This window comes from Hirundo rustica, chromosome 2 (genome assembly GCF_015227805.2).
Source record: "Hirundo rustica isolate bHirRus1 chromosome 2, bHirRus1.pri.v3, whole genome shotgun sequence".
In the NCBI taxonomy this organism is placed as follows: Eukaryota; Metazoa; Chordata; class Aves; order Passeriformes; family Hirundinidae; genus Hirundo; species Hirundo rustica.
Window position 1 is genome coordinate 25410733 of NC_053451.1, and position 19787 is coordinate 25430519.

The 19787-nt window shown below is 46.5% G+C and overlaps 1 protein-coding gene across 3 annotated transcripts in view; it reads right to left on the reverse strand.

Moving 5' to 3' along the window:
- Positions 1–1655: 1655 nt before the first annotated feature.
- Positions 1656–19787, reverse strand: part of IGSF11 (immunoglobulin superfamily member 11) — a 104544-nt gene continuing 86412 nt past the window's right edge. For 2 of the 3 annotated variants that reach the window (XM_040056196.2, XM_058419395.1), the window contains exons 2-7: positions 9067–9230; positions 7688–7895; positions 6737–6892; positions 5603–5725; positions 5221–5371; positions 1656–4530 (exon numbers count right to left, since the gene is read on the reverse strand). In XM_040056196.2, the coding sequence (XP_039912130.1) occupies positions 4080–4530; positions 5221–5371; positions 5603–5725; positions 6737–6892; positions 7688–7895; positions 9067–9230 (1253 nt within the window). In that variant the 3' untranslated portion in view covers positions 1656–4079. Of the gene's footprint in view, positions 4531–5220; positions 5372–5602; positions 5726–6736; positions 6893–7687; positions 7896–9066; positions 9231–14436; positions 14455–19787 lie in introns of those variants that run through there. The other variant, XM_058419396.1, reaches the window with a different exon arrangement.

The window sequence follows — 19787 nt, forward strand, 5'->3', positions numbered from 1 at the left end:
TGCAGACCAGTTTTCCCAAATATTTTTAACTGAGCTCTCATCTACACTAACCTCTAAAAAGATATCCACTTCTAAAGTGTGAAGCATCCTCTCATGGTTATTTCTGTCTCAGCACTCAAAAGTACAGTTAATCCTTGTTTTGGAACAAGTTCCCCTCTGATATTCTTTGGTAGAAGGTAACATAGCCATGGGTACCAACATTTAAAGTAACATCCAAGGTGTGTGATGGACAATCCCTATGGCACACCAGGGGCCAAAGGCTGTCAGCACACTCGACCGTTTCAATGGTGACTTTCACTTACTGCTGCAATAGCTTGAACCTCTGTTTGATTTTTAGTGATAAATTAAAACTCTGGAGCATTACCAAGCTATCTAACTGGTTTGTTGTTGGAGGTTTTTTTGGTTGTTGTTGTTGTTTTTTGTTTGTTTTGTTTTGTTTTGTGTTGTTGTTGTTGTTGTTGTTGTTGTTGTTTGTTTGGGGGTTTTTTAGTTATTTTTATTGCGGTAATGCCTCACTAGGCACAATTTACAGGTTAAAACTCCAGCATTCCAGGTGCTGCACAAACCTAGTAAAGCATCCTGCATCCTAGGAAATTCTGCTCTGGATCAACAAGACATGCAGAAGAATGACCTAAGGAGAAAACCAGTGGCAAGGGATGGATAGTATAGTAGAATACTGACAGGGCTATCATGGGAATAAAATGTAAAGATGCTATTAATGTCACATCAAGATTGCACAATCAAAAGGTGATAGATAGAAACATTAAGATTCCTATGACAACTTCCTGAAAATGGCAATGCAGCTGTCTTATTTACAGTAAGGTCTATAGCTGAAAACACATTTACAAGAGCATTTGGAAGTAGGTTTTGAAAAATACCTAGGAATGAGTGAGAACATGATGCATGTGCAGCAGGGCTGAATTATCACCACTGCTGGATCTGCAGGTTTCTGGTTTTAATAATCACTCTCAGAATATCTGAGGGATTTTAGAGGAGAAATAGGGAAAATGAAAGATGGAGAGAAAAAGTGCAAAATCCCTGGCAAAACGTCAGGTTGCCCTAACTAATAATTACCTTCTGGTAGCAGCTGTTGATACAGACTAAGAAGGGTAAGCTTTGCAGTCCCCTTATGCCCTGAGAGTGAGAATGCTCAGACACTGAAACTTCACATGCTCTGTCTATGGGGATCAGCACTTCCGTTAAATTCCTAGCAGTTTCTCCCATCAAACTTATTCAAATGCCCAAGAAAGTCAGTGACTGCCTTAAATTTTGAATCTGGGATAAACATGCCATGTTTTTGATTGGAAAAGCAATACGTGAGCAAAATTTGGCAATTACAAAAAACATTTTCGCACATCACTCAAAGCAACACAAAGACAGAAAATAAAACTCACCTTTATCTGGAGAAGTAGCGACCTTGCAAGCCTGGGAAATTGTGCATTCAAGGGCAATGTGTCAGACTATTATGAATGAGAAAAACAAGGCTCTAGTACCAGAGCTCAGTACCAAATAGGCTGGCCTAATAACATTCAGCTCTCGGTTGCGTGGTCACTGCCTACTGCCAGTCACATCAAGGATAAGTATTAATGGCCAAAGTCATTGTAGTTACAGCATTAGGTAGGAGGAAGAAAAAAGCAGCAGCAGGCAGGCAGAAGTCCTTTTTTTATATGAATAAAATTTTATTGAATTTTATACAATTAGAAAGAACAAAGAAAGAGGAGCAAACAGTCTTATGGACGGTAGGAACCAGAAGAGCTTTCCCAGTAGAGGAGGGTGCCTGCTGAGGGCAGTGTTCCTGTAAATGTCACACAGGGGTTGTTCAAAAGCAGAGAGAATGTGTCTGGGCTTTTCTTTGATTGTTTTGGGTTTTTTCCTTCACACATTAGGGTTTCTAAAGCCACTCTTCTTCCCCATCAATCCTACCACCCAGCAGCAAAGTGAGCAGACAGGCAGGAAACAGGAGTGCTCCAGTGAAGTGTGTGCACACAGAGCAACCGCCTGCCTGCAGCACCAGGGGAGTTTGCACACATTCTGCATGCAGTGCTGCAGAGGGGGAAAGAATGGAAGTTGGATTTTTTTTTTCTTTTTTTCTCTCCTTTTTTTCTTTTCTTTTTCTTTCTTTTTCTCTCTTTTTTTTTTTTTTTTTCTCTTTTTTTTTTTTTTTTTTTTTTTTTTTTTTTTTTTTTTTTAAGAAAAGAAGGCACAAAATCTCAGCCAAGCTTCAAACCTAGTGCTGCTTGGGAGCTCCCAGTCTCCCAAAAAGCCAGTGTGTCCATGTGGGAACCCAGCCCTCACGTCTCCCTCCTCTTCCTCAGAGTCTGTGCTTGCATTTGTACTGCTCAGGTAGAAGGCCCTGCCCAAGGTTTGTGCACTGCTAGGGAAAGTAAAGCCGTACCGGGACAAGGAAAGTGGGGATGAGGAAGAGTCTGTTGGCTTAAACAGACCCTTTTTCCAATGTGAGAACTATGGGAAGTCACCTGTGACTCCCCACATTGCTTTTCCAAGAGCAGACCTGGGAGGGCTCTGGTGTTTTTTGAGGTGATCACTGCCTTTGCCTGGGCAAGGCTTGGTGTTATGCAGGAGGGCCAAAACCCCTATCCAGGCGTGGCCTCTTTGAATCAGTGCTCTCCAGGAGGGGAAATCCCAGCCCTCAGTCCAGCCCTCCAAATGGCATCAGGTTCCTCCAGAGGTTTCAACTCTTGGCTTTGATTAAGGCTATTTAGTTGCAATAGAAAAAAGTAGAGGTGCTCACCATGACCACCCACCTGGCTGCAAGGAGTGGCAGGGCCACCGGCAGATGCCACCAGTACCCAGTCCCAGGATGTTGAGGGAAATGGGGGAGGCAGAGAGATAGTGTGGGGGCTTCCATTAAGCCTCTGCTTTCTAGAGCAGGAAACAAATCCTGCCAATGTGTCTGTGCACGTGGGAGAGCAGGAATGATGCCTCTCTGTGAAGGCTCCAAGCACAACATGTGCCCTGCCATGCTGCCCAGCCCTGCATAGCCTGATGAATAAAATCCACCATGCAAACATCAAAGTTGAGGGGTTTGAAGTCACTTGCCCTAAACCAGAGCAGCCCAGGAGTGACAGATGCCTCATGAACCTGCCTGGTGCTCCACCACACCACCCTGCTCCTCTCTGCCTCCTGAGTAACCCCAGTGACACCCAAGAAAAGGAAAAAAAGAGATCCAAGCCCTAGAGCAGCAGCAGCAGCAGCAACAGCAGCAGCAGCGGTGCAGCCTCGCCCTGCACTGAGTGTCTCAGGGAAAGATGCTCATACGGCTGCATCCTCCACAGCTATAACCAGGGCTCTGGCGGCACTCCAACCTAGTGCAGGAGAAACACCCAGTCTGAGGATCTGCATGTGTCTGTGTGTGTGTGCCTGCGTGTGTCTGTGTGTGCTGAGGTGGGGGGAAGAACTGTAAAAAATAAAGACAAATGCTTCCCGGTCTGCACCCTCACCCAACCATCCCCTTGCCTGGGCTGGTGGCTGTGCCTTCACCCGTCCCTTCCAGCCTGTCCCATGCCTCGCCACACCCAGCCCCAGTGCACAGTACTCCCGAATCCAACAGCAGAGCCAGGGCCATGGGAAGCTGGGGCTGCTCAGCCTTCCCTGCCCCCACGCAGGTTGTCGTCCTCTTGGAAACAAAACAGCAACAACAACGGAAAAAAATAATATATATATATATATCTCCCGAACCTCCCTGGAAGACCCAAATGAATGGAATCAGTCCCCAACAAAACCAACAGGAAATAAAAGCAAAAGTTCCCCGCAGGGTCAGGCCCAAGTGCATGTCCCAGGTGGGGCCCAGCAGCCCGGGAGCATGTCCCGACCTCCCTGCTCCTCTGGCCTTGGCACATCTGTGGCGTCCATTGGCACGGGGAGCTCCAGCAGCTGGGGGGAAAGCGGCTCAGACAGGGCTGTCCCACCAGCTGGCAGCAGCCTCGAGAGGGGCGGGCAGGTGGAGAGGAGAGCGTGTGACCCCCCGCCACCTCGCTGCCTTTCAGGAAGGAGTAGGGTCTCTTCACCCCACTGGGGATGAGAGGCCCCTTGCTCATCTCTCAGCTTCCAACACGGTCCTACACCAGGGAGCCAGCCCGGCTCTGGGCGGGCACCATGACGGGGACAGCCCCGATCCGCTCCAGCGTGGCCTGGCTGACTGCATAGGAACGGGTGTGCGGCAGCCGTGGCTTCCTGCTGACCGAGCCGTTGCTGCGGATCACCTCCTGAGGCGACGGCGCCGTGCTGGCCGTCACCACCAGTGTCTTAGCGGGAGCCGGGGATGGGTGGCCGCCGTTGGCATAGACGGGACGGGCACTCGTGCTCCCCGAGCGGGAGAAGGGGGGCTGGTGAGCGTCGTTGCTGTTGCTGAAGCGGGTGAAGGAGTCCGTGGCGTGGTTAGCTTTGGGGTCGTTCCAGTAGCGGCTGTTGTAGGTGTTGGAGGAGGTGAGGGTGTCGTTCTCTGATGAGGACGCATCAGCGTGGAACGTCTTTGCGGCAGAGGAGCATTTGGGTGGCAGGTCATCCTCCCTGAGAAGGAGAAGGTGTGAGGGTGTATGGAGGACACTGGCCCACTTGTCCAACACCCCCGCCCCAACCACCATGCTGGGGTAAACACCATCAGTTCAAGAAGGACAGCAGCAGTGTGAATCAGCATTGCTCCTTGGCCTGTTTGCTCATCCCTCTCTGCACGACCTACCTGTGTGCTACATGTGCCAAATTTGCCACTGAGGAAAATGACCCCGCATGCCCATGTAGTCTACAAAGAAAGTCAGGCAGTGCCAGACAGTGATAGCTGTGACTGTAATCTCTGTAACCAGAGAATATCACAGATGTATTTCCAGAGCTTTTCAGCCATTACTGTCTGGCATTATGGGTCAGAATTCCCACCACATCACTCTCCTACAGAGTTAACAACATCAAGTCCCATCCCTCTTGCTGGCAGAGGGGTTGGAATTAGATGATCTTTAAAGTCTCTTCCAAGTCAAACCATTCTCTGATTCTATGGAGCTAAAGGTCTCATTAAAGGCAATACTGAAAACAAAATCTGTTGTTACCATTCTTCATTTTCTCCCTCCACTTTCTGGACATATATGAACATCTTCCCCTGACTCTGGGGAGCAAACCCAGGATTAACAAAAACAAGGCTTCCAATTCCACTCCTGTCAGCCGCAGCTTTTACTCGGAGGTCCCCCACCACCAGTTTTTCCTGACCCTTACCTTATCTCATTGGGAATTTCCTCCTCTTCTTCTTCTTTGTGTTTGTTTTTCCAGTAGAACAGTGCTACAGCCACCAACACAATGCAAATAACGAGCACGACGGCACCTGTGGCCACCGCTCCTGCAATCAGGCCGACACTCCGCGGGTGAGCTGTGGAGATGATTGAACAGAGCATGGAGAAGAAATCAGGGATGGGCTGTGGCCATCTGTAAGCGCATGAAGCTACCGTGGCTTGGGAGGGGAGAAAGGCAACGTTCCCATTCCAGGCCATGATTATCTTCTGATAGAGAGGCACATGGTGGCTCACAGCAAGCATGGTTACACACCTCACTGTCACAAGACAGAAGCAGGTGGCCAAGCCTCCCCTGGCGAAATACTTACGTGCAATGACTTGCAGGTCCAGAAGGCAAGTGCTGGTTCCAATGGCATTTGAAGCCACACATTGGTAAAGACCTGAGGACACAGTGCTGATATTTCGGAGAGTGACAGTGCCCTGGACTTGGTCTAGTCAGAGAGAAAAGAAGGATTTAAATCCCTCCCCCGCTTGAGGAAAACCATGAAAAGGCAAAGCCAGCAAATAGAGAATTTTGGTGTGAGACTATTAAAAGAGAAAAAAATTAGGAAATAACCTTGAGACAGAAGCATTGTGCGTGCACATACACACACAGAGACAAGATTAGGCCTTAAGGAGCTTACACTAGATGTTTCTTTCTCTTCTTATAGAGGAATTTCTGCAGATGAAAGCTAGGGGCTCTCAGTGGTGTGCGAGAACAGGTAAGAAAGATGCAAAATTACCCATACCCAGATCAACTTGTTGAATTCAGTCTTGCTCTGCAGAACCCCTACTCTCCCATCCCTGGGCTCCCCATCTCCTGCTCTGCCAGTATTCTTCATTCCTGAATTATATGAAATTGAAAGCTGGCATATTCTTAAAATGCAGCAAGATAAAGGGCAAAAGTACAGGTACCAGTATTTGATCAGGACACCTAGGCTAAGAAAACTTATGGATGGGACTTGAGGCTGGGAAACACCAGTTTGATCAGAGCCCTGCTTCTCCATATATCTGAGAAGCAGCTCTGGCAGTAATTTATTGAAGAACTGTGGCATCAGTGTGAGAAGCTGGCCGTATTTTCCTGGGATGATTCTGCCTCTCTTTTCCCAGTTTCCATTCTATAAGCCTTTCATTTGGTTTAAAATGCAGGTGAGTTGGCAGCTGAAATTTCCAGCCACATGCCAACATGTAGCAACCACTCTCTCTTTCTCTTCCATTCAACCCAATGCTTGTTTTTCAATAAGGAACATGTTTCTGTACCAAAAAACCCCATGATTAACCAAATTTAAGTGGCCTCTGGGGGGTACCCAGTCCACTGTGGGTTTTAGGAATCTTCGTTCCAATAAAGGGACCATGCAAATGATGGCAGATGCTCAATGAGCCATGCCACCTCTGGCAGTGCTGACAAGGGACAGCCCAGGCTGCCACATGGGACATAAGAGGATAATCAACAGAATGAGCACCTTGTGTGGCAGTTGGGGGCAACTTGGGGACATTGTCCAGTTTCTCCCAGAGGTATGTAGGCCGGGGGATGCCTTCTTCCGAGCTGCAGGTCAGTGTGATATCGCTGCCCACGTCCAGGGACCCCTGGATTCTGCAAAGTGGGGCAGAAGGAGGAACTGCGAGAGAAGAGGGGAAGGTGATAGCGAATCAGGAAATGTGACCAAACAGTGGAATGCAGGCTCACTCTGGACATGTGCTGCTGGGGAAAGCAAGGACAGTGGCATGAGCTGTCAAGGGGACAAGAACGAGGCAGCAGACAAGAACTCATTATGGTTTGAGGGGTGACAATTCACACAAAGATTCCTGACCCACCAGCCCATCAAGGTTACAGACTACTGCTGACTTTCATGGGACCCAGTTCTCTTAGATCCCTCCCTTGAGAAAAAGGTGAATATTTCTGTCTTTGAGACAGCAAGGATAGTGAAAGTTAACAGAGCTGCAGACAAAATTCACTGTGATTGGGTTTTGCTTTCATATCCCTATAAGGGCATGCACTTTGGAGTATTTAGCATCAATGGGAGCATCCAGAACTAACTGCTTTCATGGAAAGGAAGCAAAGTTATAAAGTCATTCTCTCCTCCTGTTGCTACGCACCAAACCCCTGACATTCTGTTCAGCCCTCCAGGATGCCCTCATACTTTTTCCCTGCTTCTTTGCAACTCCATATCACAATACCACCACAAAAACTTTCTCTCCACCATATTTTGAACATCATTCCACACTGCCTGCATATGAAGTCTATGTGCCCTACAAACTCTCACAGTACCCACAGGGCAGCCCATTCCTCACCATGGGATGTCTGTGGGCTCAAAGGCACGCAGTACTGTATTGCTCATGATGCGCTATCATGCACAGAGGTCCCCTTGTCCCTGTCCCCCTGCCCCTCTTCCCCATAATACCAATAAACACACCCAAGACAGTAAGTCCAATGACTCCAATATTCCTGACGCCTCGGTCGGGAAGATTGTTGACCAAACACTGGTACGTGCCAGTATCCGAGAGCTGAGTGTTGTTGATGAAGATGGAGGCACTGGTGGTTGGCATTGTCACAGCAAACCCCACTCGCCCATAGAACTGGGGTGCACCACCAAAGATCTGACCCCCTTGGTAGAGAATAACCTGGAAAAGAAAGGAAGGCTCAAACAACACTCTGCGGAAGCTGAGCAAGGAGGAAAAACATGCAAGCAAAACATGGGATTCCAAAACCGAAAGGACCAGTTACTAAAGGATCTCTGAAAAACCAAACCTCAATATACATCCTAGCACAGGTGTTTTTTCCAAAAGAGGAATACACTCTGTAGCCCATTTTACTTCAATAAAAATGTTCATAAAAGTAACCAGAAAGATACCCAAATCTTCTGGCATAGCTGGATTTGCAATACCAGCCTCCTTCATAAGATAGTCATTACCCGTCTGGACAGGATCAATGTACAGAAGCAGAGGCTCTCTGCAGGTCAGTGAATACTTTGATGGAAAGCATCTGCCCAGCAGACAGTATCATTTTGAGTCTCCACCAGTAAGATCCTGCCATGATTTGACACTGCTTACTGAAGATCTTTGGGATGAGCTGAATGACAGGCAGGGCAACCTTTGAACCTGCACAGCCTCCGCCAGTCAGACTGCACTCAGACCAAGTCCCTGAGGAGTAAGTATTCTTCAGTGCAGGTTCTCACACTGAATACAAAATGTGATGAGGGCAGTGTGACCCAAGACAGATGTATTTCAGAGAAATGGCATTCTTCTGTTGTCAGAGCATGTGGGCAAAAAACAGGCCAGCATATCGCAGGTTATGATTCTTGTGCCCACCATTATATAATCTCATTTGCTAGTATTCATTAGAATGGACTTGCAAAAGCTACAGACAGTGAAAAAATAAGAAGGGAAGTAAAAGGGGAGATGAGTCTATGAGAGGTTATGTGTTAGAGGACATTTTACATAGATTCCACAGCTGCAGCTACTCCAAGGCCCTCCAAATTCCACATCCAATGCACCAAAACATGGGTTACATCTCCTGTGCTTGAACACACTAACCGCTAGAGGCCCAGGGCAGCAACACATTATCACACATTTGCCCCAGCTGCCCATCCAGCCAAGGACACGATGCGCATCTGTTAACAAAACGTTGAAGAAAACAAATCCATGTAATATCCAGAGGGCATGTTCAGCAGTGAAGGGACAATGAAGTTCTGCGACAACCATAGACTCAGCATTTTAGAGGACCTACATCCAGAACGGGGTGGGGAACAGGAAAGCCCCAAGGAAATACATGCTCCAGTAAGAAAAGACCTACCTGTTGAGGCTGGTTGGCGTTAGAGAGAGGAATGACCATCCAGATGACATTGAGGTTGGTGAGAGCAGCGTTGGTGGTGAAGGTGCAGGGCAACACTGCTGTCTGGCCTCGGGCAACCTGGATACTCCCTGAACTGACTGACACCTCCAGAGGACACACAAGACCTGGAAAAAGAAGGACACACAGTTCAAGCATTTCGGGAGAAGGACACACAGTTCAAAGCACTGCAGGTGGCCCCATACACTTGCAGGTCACAACAGAGTATCCCACTCCTACACAACTGTACCCTACTACATCAGGCTAAAAGGAATTATATTCCATCCTCACAGATCACTCTGCTGTCATGCAGACCTTTTTTACAGACAAATGTAGATATGTGGCCCTTTTAAGTGAGGGCACTCTAGTTTCAGAGCCTCTGAGAACAGCTGGGATCTTTTTGGCAACAGGCAAAGAGACATAAGAACAACCAAGCTGTGCCTAAGAGAAAGAGATATGTTTTCAAACCCATCAATCTTAGTGATACCCAACATCGGGGAAAGAGAAAAAGAAACTGCCGTATTAACCAAGAAACACAGTCCTCCTCCCACTTCTATGCCTCATGAAGTACAGCAAGGCCAGAAGCATTTTTTGCAATATTTTTAATTTAAAGGGTTAAAAGTAAAAATATTTTCCAATCCAGGCATTTCTGTTTAGCTGATGAAAAATTACTATTGCTAATGGAGGATCTCATCAAATCTGGTTTATTTTCCAAAATGTCCACCATTCACTTCTTTGCATTCCACACAGACTGGACAAAGGTGAAAGCCTGATAAGCCCCAGCTTCCCAGTACAGCAGCTCAAGGCTGCCATTTTAAGACTGGAAGTCACACAGGGAAACATCTCTGTGCCTACCACCAAAATCTTGTCAAATGAATCTAACTAAGGGGTCTCCATCACCACTTTGAGTAGCACTAAAATGCTTTAAACCATTTTTCTCCACAAAATCAAAATATTGACTACAAAAAGCTATGTCTCTATATGACAGCTCACCATTTTCTTGTTCAAAACGTGTGGGAGGGTACTGGAGAAAAAGGCAAGGAGTTTTCAAGTCCAAGGCAACAGCAGAATACTGCTAACATGCAGGTGCTCTCTGCAGACTATCCTATTCTCTTGATGAATCCAGGAAGGGCTGCCTGCAAGGTTTCTATTTTCTGCCAAGAGACAGGAGTTTGCTGAAGGGGAAATGCTTCATGAGAATAGTTTCCTATCTGAACTAACAAGAAATCAAACAGGCCAATGTCTGAGGAAAAGGTGAGTGTCCCCCACATGCTTGTCTGCTGAGAAGGATCTGAGACTGCCTAATGCAGAAATGCGGCACCAGATCCTGGAAGTGCTGAGCTTCAGGTGCTACAGATCTGAAGATTCTAGCACCTGAACAGCCTTCCATGTGTTCTGGTGTTTGAACTGGCTGCTCCAGAGTTGCAGTACTCCAGGACTTTGCAAATTCTCAGCCACCTCCTCAAAACTTCCATTCCTTCCTCCACATCTCCTACCTCTAAAGCCCCAAGTAGTCCAGGGAGGCTCAGAAATGCTTCAGAACAGAGTCAGACAAAATTTCACTTTAACCTCTTCAAATACAGTTCACAAGTTTCTTACTTTGTGGGGGAAAAGCACCATATGGAACATTTTGGAAACTCCTAGGTAAAGAGTTAATTCTCAGCGCTAACATCTCAGAGAATTAGGCAGCTGGATGAGAAACAGCTGGTCAAAGCATAATCCACCCATCTCCTATGCAAGTCTGTCAGTAGCAAGCAGAAGTAAATAACCTGAAGAGCCAGTAATAAGCATCACCTTTATCACAAGGCATCTGCCTTCCAGCTGTGTCTGTGGGCAGCGGGCAGGGAATGGATTTGGACTCCTCATTTTCTTACGGCTGGCCAAGCAGTGGCAGTACCCCAAAGCCCGGAAGTGGTCCATGTCAACTTTGGAGATCTCTCTTGCTGAACGTGACTCAGACAAGGAGTTGTCTTTTCTGCAGGTTGAAGTTTGAAGGCTATCTTGCCATGACTGCACATCCAGTCTAGCATCGTCCATGTGCTAACCAGTGTGCAGGGAGTCACAATGATTTGAACATCTATTGGATTGACCTCTCTCTTCAACATGGTTATGTTCAGCATAGATTTCAGCATGAGATCCTCTCCATGAGAGGAAAAAAAACCTACTCATCCAATGTGGAACAGCACTATGTGTTTTTTCAGCCTCACTCCTTATCCCCTCCACTTTCCGTTCTATGAAAAACCCACACATTCAAATTTTTGTCATTCAAAAAAAGTAATATTTAAATGTGAGTGTTCCAATTTACTGGAAAAGTTAGACTTTGCAGTTTGCTTTGCAGGATTAGTCACATCAATCACTCAGTCATCAAGATGATGATATTTTCATGTCTAATCACCCTCTCCTAATATTTATTATTAGTTGATTGTAAACATCCTGCAGAATAATAAAAGCACTAAAATAGAACGTGCATAATTTATTCACCGTAAAAATAATTTTTGCTTCATTTGAGAACTTCCCAATGTATTCATAAGCAATTTTAAAAATGAAAAAAACCCACATATTCCCTTTTCCCTGCCAGCTACCTCACTCTTATGCTGCAACATCCCACAGCCCACTTTTGACAAGGAAGTTTAAATAAGGCAAGAGGAAATGTAGGCAAAATCCTTTTCCAGCAGCATGAACTGGGAGGTAGGGTGGTGTGTTAGCCCGGCACTGGGCAGGCAGTACTATAACATGACTCCTTTCCCAGTGAGATAGCGGAAAGAGCAAAGGCCAAACCCTCTTCAGAAGCTGCACCATCTCATGGCTACTAGAAAATGTAACACATTTTCACATGCACACCTCCATCTATGCAATTATTTTTGTGACTGCATTCTTCCACACCAAAACTTGAGGCCCAAATCACAGATGGATGCACACAAAGTCACGTACACTTAAAAACCTGTATGCCCAGGAAGACAACTACTAGGAAAACTCAACCAAACGATTTGTGTTTAAACATTTCAAAATTAGGTGTTGCAAAAATGTGGGTTTGTATTAATGCAAGAGGAGAGAGGCAGAGGAGAGAGGGAAAAAGAGATTTCAAATTTAGCATATCTATTGGGATAAGGATTTTTCAATGCAGCCTAAGGAATGAGGACTTGAATTCCCTTGAGTAGATATAAATGCAAATATAGATATATGCGCACACATACAGCCTACTAAGTCAAATTACACATAAGAGGTCAGAAAAACCAAGCAAAGGATGTTGTAAGAAGTCTCCTTCTGCAAAGTTATACAATCCAGGTATTTTCTAAGCATTCAGAAGTTAATGACTTCAGAGAGACAAAGAATCGATCACCACCAAATCATCTCTCAGAATTGGATTACAATGGCCATTACACCCTTTCTTGTGACTGCAGTCTCCTCCTTAGTAATTAAGCAACCCTGTAAGAAGCATGCCCAGAGGATGAGCAGGGTACACCACTGTCAGCAGAAAGAGGAATGGGCCCTTCCTGTACATAGGACACTTTGATCTTAGCTTGATTCAGCAAACGGCGTTCTCCTTTGATCCTGAGGCAGCAAGCTCCCATCACTAATTAGAACAGATGCTCCATTTTTCTGTCCCCTATCGGGAAACCAGTCAGCAGAAGAGTGTTTTGGCTGCAGAGGCTCTTTCAGAATTTCTTCACATTTTCAGGATCGAGTAATTGTTCTGGCAACAGAACTGATTTCATTTTTGATGGCTCGCTGCTGCTGCTGCTTTTCCAAGCAGCACCTCAGCTCCCTGCCTGGCATCCATGAAGGAGTCTATGTAGGTAGTTTATACACCATGACACGAGAATATAGGACACAGTCCCACAGCACACATTGCCCTCCCTGGTGGGTGTAAGAAGGAGTCAGATGCTGCCACATTTTCTAGCTGCCCTAGAGAGGGTTGCAAGCTTCACAGAGCCTTCAGAACACACCAGATACGGTGAAGATGAAAGACATGGCCAAATCTTAGCACTTTGACTCATTCTAAGCTGGTAAAAAAATGCTCCCAGCTCCCATTTACTGCCACACCTTTCTGCCAGAGATCACCAGCAGAATCAGCAGCTTTTGGCACTTTGCTGGCAGCAAACTCCTGATACCCAAAGGTAGAGACCAGGGTACAGGTTCACTCTGCAGTGCTGTCAAGCCAGGGAAGCAAATGGCCAGGGGAGGAAGGAGGGAAGAAGGTGTGAAAGGGATGAAAGAAACCTTTAGCTGTGTGAATTCTGCATCTCCAGACCTCAAGGGATAATGTGCAGGAATGTGTGTCATTGTAGGGGAAATGAGAATAAAGCTTCAAGCTGATTCAGCTTGCATCTGAAACCCAGGGAATGGCTCCCGCCTGTCCCAGCGCAATTAGCAATCCTGTTGCCACATGCTGGGGAAGATACCTTTGGCAGTATGACATTTTGGGTCCCTTGTTAGAGGGGCAAAGATGAGGTCACACAGAAGTTTCAAGAACAGGGTAAAAACACTGTGTTCCATCTGGCAACTCCAGACAATGGAGGGAGAAACTGCAGAGCAGTCTTTTTCCTGAGATGAAAGGAAAATACAAGTTGCTGTGCCTTTTGCCTGCCTCACATCTCTGAGTCTGGGACCAAAGCTACCCCCTGTGCTAAAGAACAGAAATGTCTCCCACCCTGGATGAGCTGAGGTACACTGCCAACCCAACACACTAAGCAGGAGCAAAACCTCCAGCCCAGGAAGGAGTGACTCACAGCAGGAGGAGACGGGAACAGATGCAGGCAGTACATCTGCAATAGGACCTGCCCCTGCAGCAAGCACTCAAAAGCCCCTGAAGGAGTCTGGCTTGCAGTTGCAAACACAGAAAACATTGAAGTTATCCAGCACGATATGACAGCATCCAAACTGGCTGCTCAACAAGATGCTTGAATACCGGTCTTGCTCATCCTCACCAGGGACCATGTATCCTGCTTCATTCTGGTACACTTGCTAGTTCAGAGTCTACCTAACCAAACAGTATTTACCCAGCCTAGTGTCTGGAGGCAGCTTGCAGTAGACTCCACCCTGCTTGGGGAACCTACATCACCAAGCACCTCAGTGGAGCACAGACCTGAATTTATGCCCAGCTAGGCTATTTCCAGTTCACTAAGGAAATTCTACCATGGAAAAACTTCCAGGCTCCAAAGTCATTCTGCAGGGTCAGATTCATTTGGGACAGATTCACACTGTTCATAGTAGACTGTATCCTGGGTCCACACAAATTTTCCTGGGAAGGATGCTTAGTAGAAACCTCCTTGGAACAATAATAGTGGGAGAAATGGAGTGAGGAAGGAGGGGCTCCAGCAAATAATCACCCACCTGCCAGCTCACAGCAAGAAGGCAAAGTTTGCTTCCAGACATTTGTATGGGGATTACTTCTGTGCCTCAGTTTGAGGACACATGTTATACAAATGGCTGACAGGTGCAGCAATGGGATAGTAACCTGTGGAGGACAATGGAACAGTGTGTGAGGCAAAATAATTTCCAGCACTTTCCTTTCTACCTTTGCTGAGTCTTCAGGATAGACTGAAAACAATCCCACCTAGCATGGTTTAGAGCAAGGTCTCTGTAACAGGTATTAAAACTATACTGACGCTAAGATTTCCCCTGAGGTGTTTCTAGTGTTAGTATTCCTGTTAAATGCAGGTCAATAGGCACCTTAATCCCTGGAGGAACCATCAGACACGGCTGGTGGTATCAAGTCATCCCCCCCAGCATAGAGCCTCCCAGATGAAACGATCCATTTTACTCTAGTAAGAGTAATCTCAGGATTGCTGCCCAACCTGTAGGATACACAGGTTAGCAGACACTAATCCAGGAAGAAAACATAGTGCCAGGGTCTTGAAGTTGAGCCCTGCAAGAACTAGACTAGCTGTGGGGGACACTGGCTACCCCTGAAATTGTGCTGATCACACTGACCCTTCTTCCTTACCATTTATAACCTCATCTGAAGTAGGGAGAAAACGAACAGGAGAAAATTCCTGCTGACCCACTCCACTCTGGCCTCAGCTGCTGACCGGTGAGCAGCAGTCACTACAATCCCAGCCATCCTCTCCTTTGGAAGTAGGTCTTTCTCTGCAGGCCAGCTGGGAGGAGGATTGCAAACAACTCGAACATCCAAACAATTGGGATGACGTAGAGCATATGTCCCTGTGCTGACCTCCCCAACCTGCAGCCATAGAGAGGATGAAAAATGGACTTCATGACCAAAAAAAAGGGCAGGAAAGCTTTCAGCTGCACATACTTCCAGAATGGTGTCAGTTCCCTTCCATGTCCTTGTCAGAGGAGCTGGATTAGCTCTTGCAGGGATAAGAAAGGGGCTCTCATGACATACTGAGGAATTTGATTCCTTCCCCGTTTCTGGCACAGACTCCCAGGATCCTGCTGAGCAAGCCAGACAGCTTCAGGTGTCTTCAGAGATCCCCATTAGTGTGAGCTCCTCATGTGCTCAGATTTAGACCTCAGGAGTTTGATTTGCTGAACTGCTGAGCACTCAAACCTGCTAGGGAAAGTGAGAGGGGCTGTGCTCTCCAGGTAGCAGAGTTCATGTGATGCTAAGCTCCCTGAGCACCTGAACTGTGCTTTTCCAACAGATCCTAGTGCTTCTGTTTAATTAGTCACAGACTTGAAATGCAAAAGAAGTTTTTGAACAGTGAGAAGAATATAGTGTTAGGGCAGCTTGTTGGCATGTGCTAAGTGGAAACAAGAACCCAAATCTGGTTTACAGTTGCAGCATCATGGGACCAATGACCCAAATGGTCCTTCCCAGTCCTGAACTCCTGCTGTGATCCCAATACAGGCTTCTCTTATGTGCTTCTATCAAGCCTTGCTGAAGCTGCCAGGAGAGCTGCCACCTCTGCAGCTCCAGCAAGCTGGGATGGATGCCTTGCATCTATCTCTGCTGCCTTGAATGCAATACGTGTGCAAGTTAGAGGCAGAAAAACAACTGCATTGTATCACAGCATTATAAAAATACAAAGGAGCATTGATAGGTATAAAAATAGTGTCTACAATGACATTAGCTAGGATAAAAGTAATCAATGGCTGTGCTCTGGGCATGCGTTAATCCCCTTTCCATGGTGTAGTGTTGCACTGTTAAGTACATGATGGGGAGTTTAACACTTCCCTCCGATGCATGCGGCACTGGCTGGAAACAGAAACTGCTTCGATCTGAGCTGGCAGTCCTTGAATTCACAGCATTTGCAGGGGACTCAGGGAGCAGCTGCACTTCGGAGGTTGGGGTGGTTTTTTTGCTGTAGCAGAAGAGCAAGACCAGAAGAGACACAGGGAGGAACAGGAACTGAAGAGCTCCCTCACTTCTCCCCTAAATTGAGAGTGGAGGGGTGGGTAAGGCTAATTCAGCCCACTCTGTGGGACCATTTGGTGTCAATTTTGTCCATCCCTGGCTGTGCTTAGAATCAGAGTCATCAATGATTCATACCCTGGGGCTCAGGTGGGCAAATCAGGAGCAGACGATCTGTCTACAGAAGATGGCTCAAGGCCACACATGGCATGATACCCAAGGTACAGAGTGGTGTGTCTTTGCAACAGGATGCCAGTCATTTCCTTCTCTCCTCAGGTCCTTCAGAGATGCCTGAAACACTACTTTCCAAATAGCAGGCATAGATAAGTAGGAAAGCAGAAGTTTAACTGGGCACAGAAAGTCTTTTACAAAACTAAGACTGGCAAACACAGTTCCTTTTCCTTCACCCCCCTACTCCTGTGATAGATCAGCTCTGGGGAATTCTGCTGCAGTAACTTAAGAAGTTGTCATCCTCTGCTGTTTGCCTTGTTGCTCAACACAAGGTTATTGCCCTAAAACCAGCAAAAGCAGAAAAGAAGCAGTGCCTGTACCCCACAGCTAGGCATTAAGCAGCATCACCTGCTGAGGAAGGTGTGGGGACATTCTAACTTCCTTTGCTGTGAGAGGGGAAAGCTGCATTGCAGACACTCTGTCCTGTTCTGCTCACTCCTAGAGCAGAGGCATCATCCTACAGTAATGGATGTCTGGGCATGGAAACATTTTAAATGACCACAGCCAGTTACTTTAGCTAAAGTGACTTGGGGATGAAAGCTTATCAAACGTTCATATAAGTACATTTAAGGTAAGAAGCTCAGCTTGAGTTTGCAAAAAGCCTGCAGCAGCAGCTCTGAGCTGCAAACTTACCCATTCATCTAGCTGGGATGCCAACATAAACCTCCCATATCCCTTCTCTTAATTATCTTACTGCTTGCCACAGCACACCAGAAATGAAAATTCACCTTTTACACAAAGATCGGTATCTACGTTTCCTGAAAGAAGGAAAAGGCACGGAGCTGACTGGGAGCAGTGAAGGTACACATTGGCTCAGTTTTCCCGAAGCAGGTTGCAAAACCTCACTGAAGCCAGCTTTAATATTTGGGGAGCTCCACCATGGCCAGCCCTCATCTCTGAAAGCATCCCCAAGCATCCCTGTGGGTATCTGTAACTACACCTCAGCCCACGCATGAAAAGTACAGGTTGAGGCTGCATGGGATGAATTGAGAGCTGCATGTAACATGCTTACACCAGAGTGGGCATCTAATTAGAGCTCTTCCCAGGCAAAAAAGCAAAAATAGGCTCGAGTTCCCACCCTCCCTGATCCCGTTTCTTTGCTAGTATTCTCCCAGCACAGCCCAGTCAGCAGAGATGTGTCACGCTGCGGATCTGTGCCAAGCGCTGGCAACAGCACGTGACATTGCTGACACAGCAAAGTTGTCTCCTTGGGGAGAAGGTATCCATTGGTGCCTCTACAAGAGAAATGTACCTGCTCCCAAGACTGGGGAACAGAGAGTCAGGGTAAGGAAGCTGAAATTAAAACAGGTCGGCAAAGCTTTACTAAGACACTCACTTCTATTTTCTGTTTGCTGAGACATAAAAAATACATTAACAGCCCAGCAGCTTCGTAAATGATTTATGGTCAAAAGAATAAATTTCTTCCTTCTCTCCTGGCTAAAAAAAAAATAAATAATAAAAAATACAAAAAGATCGCAACAGTGATAAACTGCTTAATAAGGGAAAACAACTCAAGGTTTAAATATATTCAATGGTATATTGAGTGGGAAGGACAGAGCCCATAAGGAATAAGATTAAAATCCAGTGAGGGGAGTTGGCACAGGGGAAGGCAGGATGAATGGGTGAGCAGGCTGGAATATACAGCTCTTGTGGTGGGGAAAGGCAGCAGCATGGAGTGCAGCTGCCAGGCAACCATCCTCAGGTCAAACTCCCGTGCAAATATCCCAACCTATGGTTCAACCAACTGCTTTTGCCCAAAGCATCAAGAGCTGTGTCCATCCTCCTCCAAAAGGAGGAAGAGCAGAGGGTGATGAACAGAAAAGGTGCAGGGCTTGCCCTATTAAACACAGGCTGGGTGAAGAGCCAGGGACTTGCTGGATGCTGCATCTTGTCTCCCTCCCGGCAGACACCACTGACATCATCTGGGAGTCCTCAAGGAAGTTCCCTGCAAGGGGGAGTTAAGCTGGGCCAGACATTCAGGTTGGAGAAGGGATGAGGACAGCTTCAGGAAGGAGGGCTGTAGGGAGAGGACTGTGGGGCTGCAGTAGTAGAATGGGAGCTGGGTTTAGGAAGTTCAGGGGACCATGGGCAGTGGGGTTTAGGGGTAGGAAATAACTTCCAAGAAATGGCTTCACTTCTCCAAGCCAAATGCAAGGGAGCTCCTCCAAATGCTTCTTGGGGCCACCTCATCTGTCTTCCCCCCCTGTTACTGGGATAATCCAGCACTATCATCACCTCATGGTTGCTTATTTTGGCCTGTAGGGAATTATGGTGGGCCCACCCCTTAACAAAGGGGTGCCTAAGACACAAAATTATACAATTAAATATTTTAAAATATTTAAATAATATAATTTTAAAGATTTAAATAAATTAAAATAAAAGCAACCCCCAAGGAATCAACCTCCCAAGCCCTTTCTGAGGAGTAAAGTTTTCATTAATAGACTGATCCCATTTTCCTTGAGGATGGGAGGGACTGTCACCAGGACAAGTATCAGATTCTTAAAGGATCTGGTCCAGCAACTCCTAGGTTTGGCTGAGACAGTGCCAACAAGTTGGCTATCTGCTTTCCACACCCGTCTTGTGCATGAAATGCTCTCATCCTGCGGAGTGCACAGCCTTTGCAAGTGGAAGGATACTTGGCCAGTGTTTGTTGTTCACCACACCTTTGAGCTCCCTTAAAAATTTCCCTGCTCTGTGACCTGACTTGAGTCCTGCTTCACCAAAGCTGGGTGCATGGCCAGCAGGAGCCCACCTGGAGCCAGGGCTGCTCAGCCAGGCACTGGTTCCTGGGTGCATTTGGTATGTTCTAGAAATTGCACTTGTGGCAGGTAAGTCAGTGGAAATATATTTAAAAATATATGTTTAAAAATTAAGCACATGTTTAAGTATCTTTCCAAACTGGGGTTTAAAAAAAAAAAAAACCTCCAGTAGCTTGTTCATAGGAGAGAGAGTGTTTAAGGCTTAAGATAGTGGAAAATCACCATGAAACTTCCCTGTCTCCAAACGAGACTGATTAAGCAAAGTCTCTCAAAGCAGTCAGACTGAATTTAGTTTATATGGGCATATTCAAAGATATTAGACTTCCATATCTTAAACTTCATTAATCCAAAACTACTTTCGATTTAAAATTATTAAA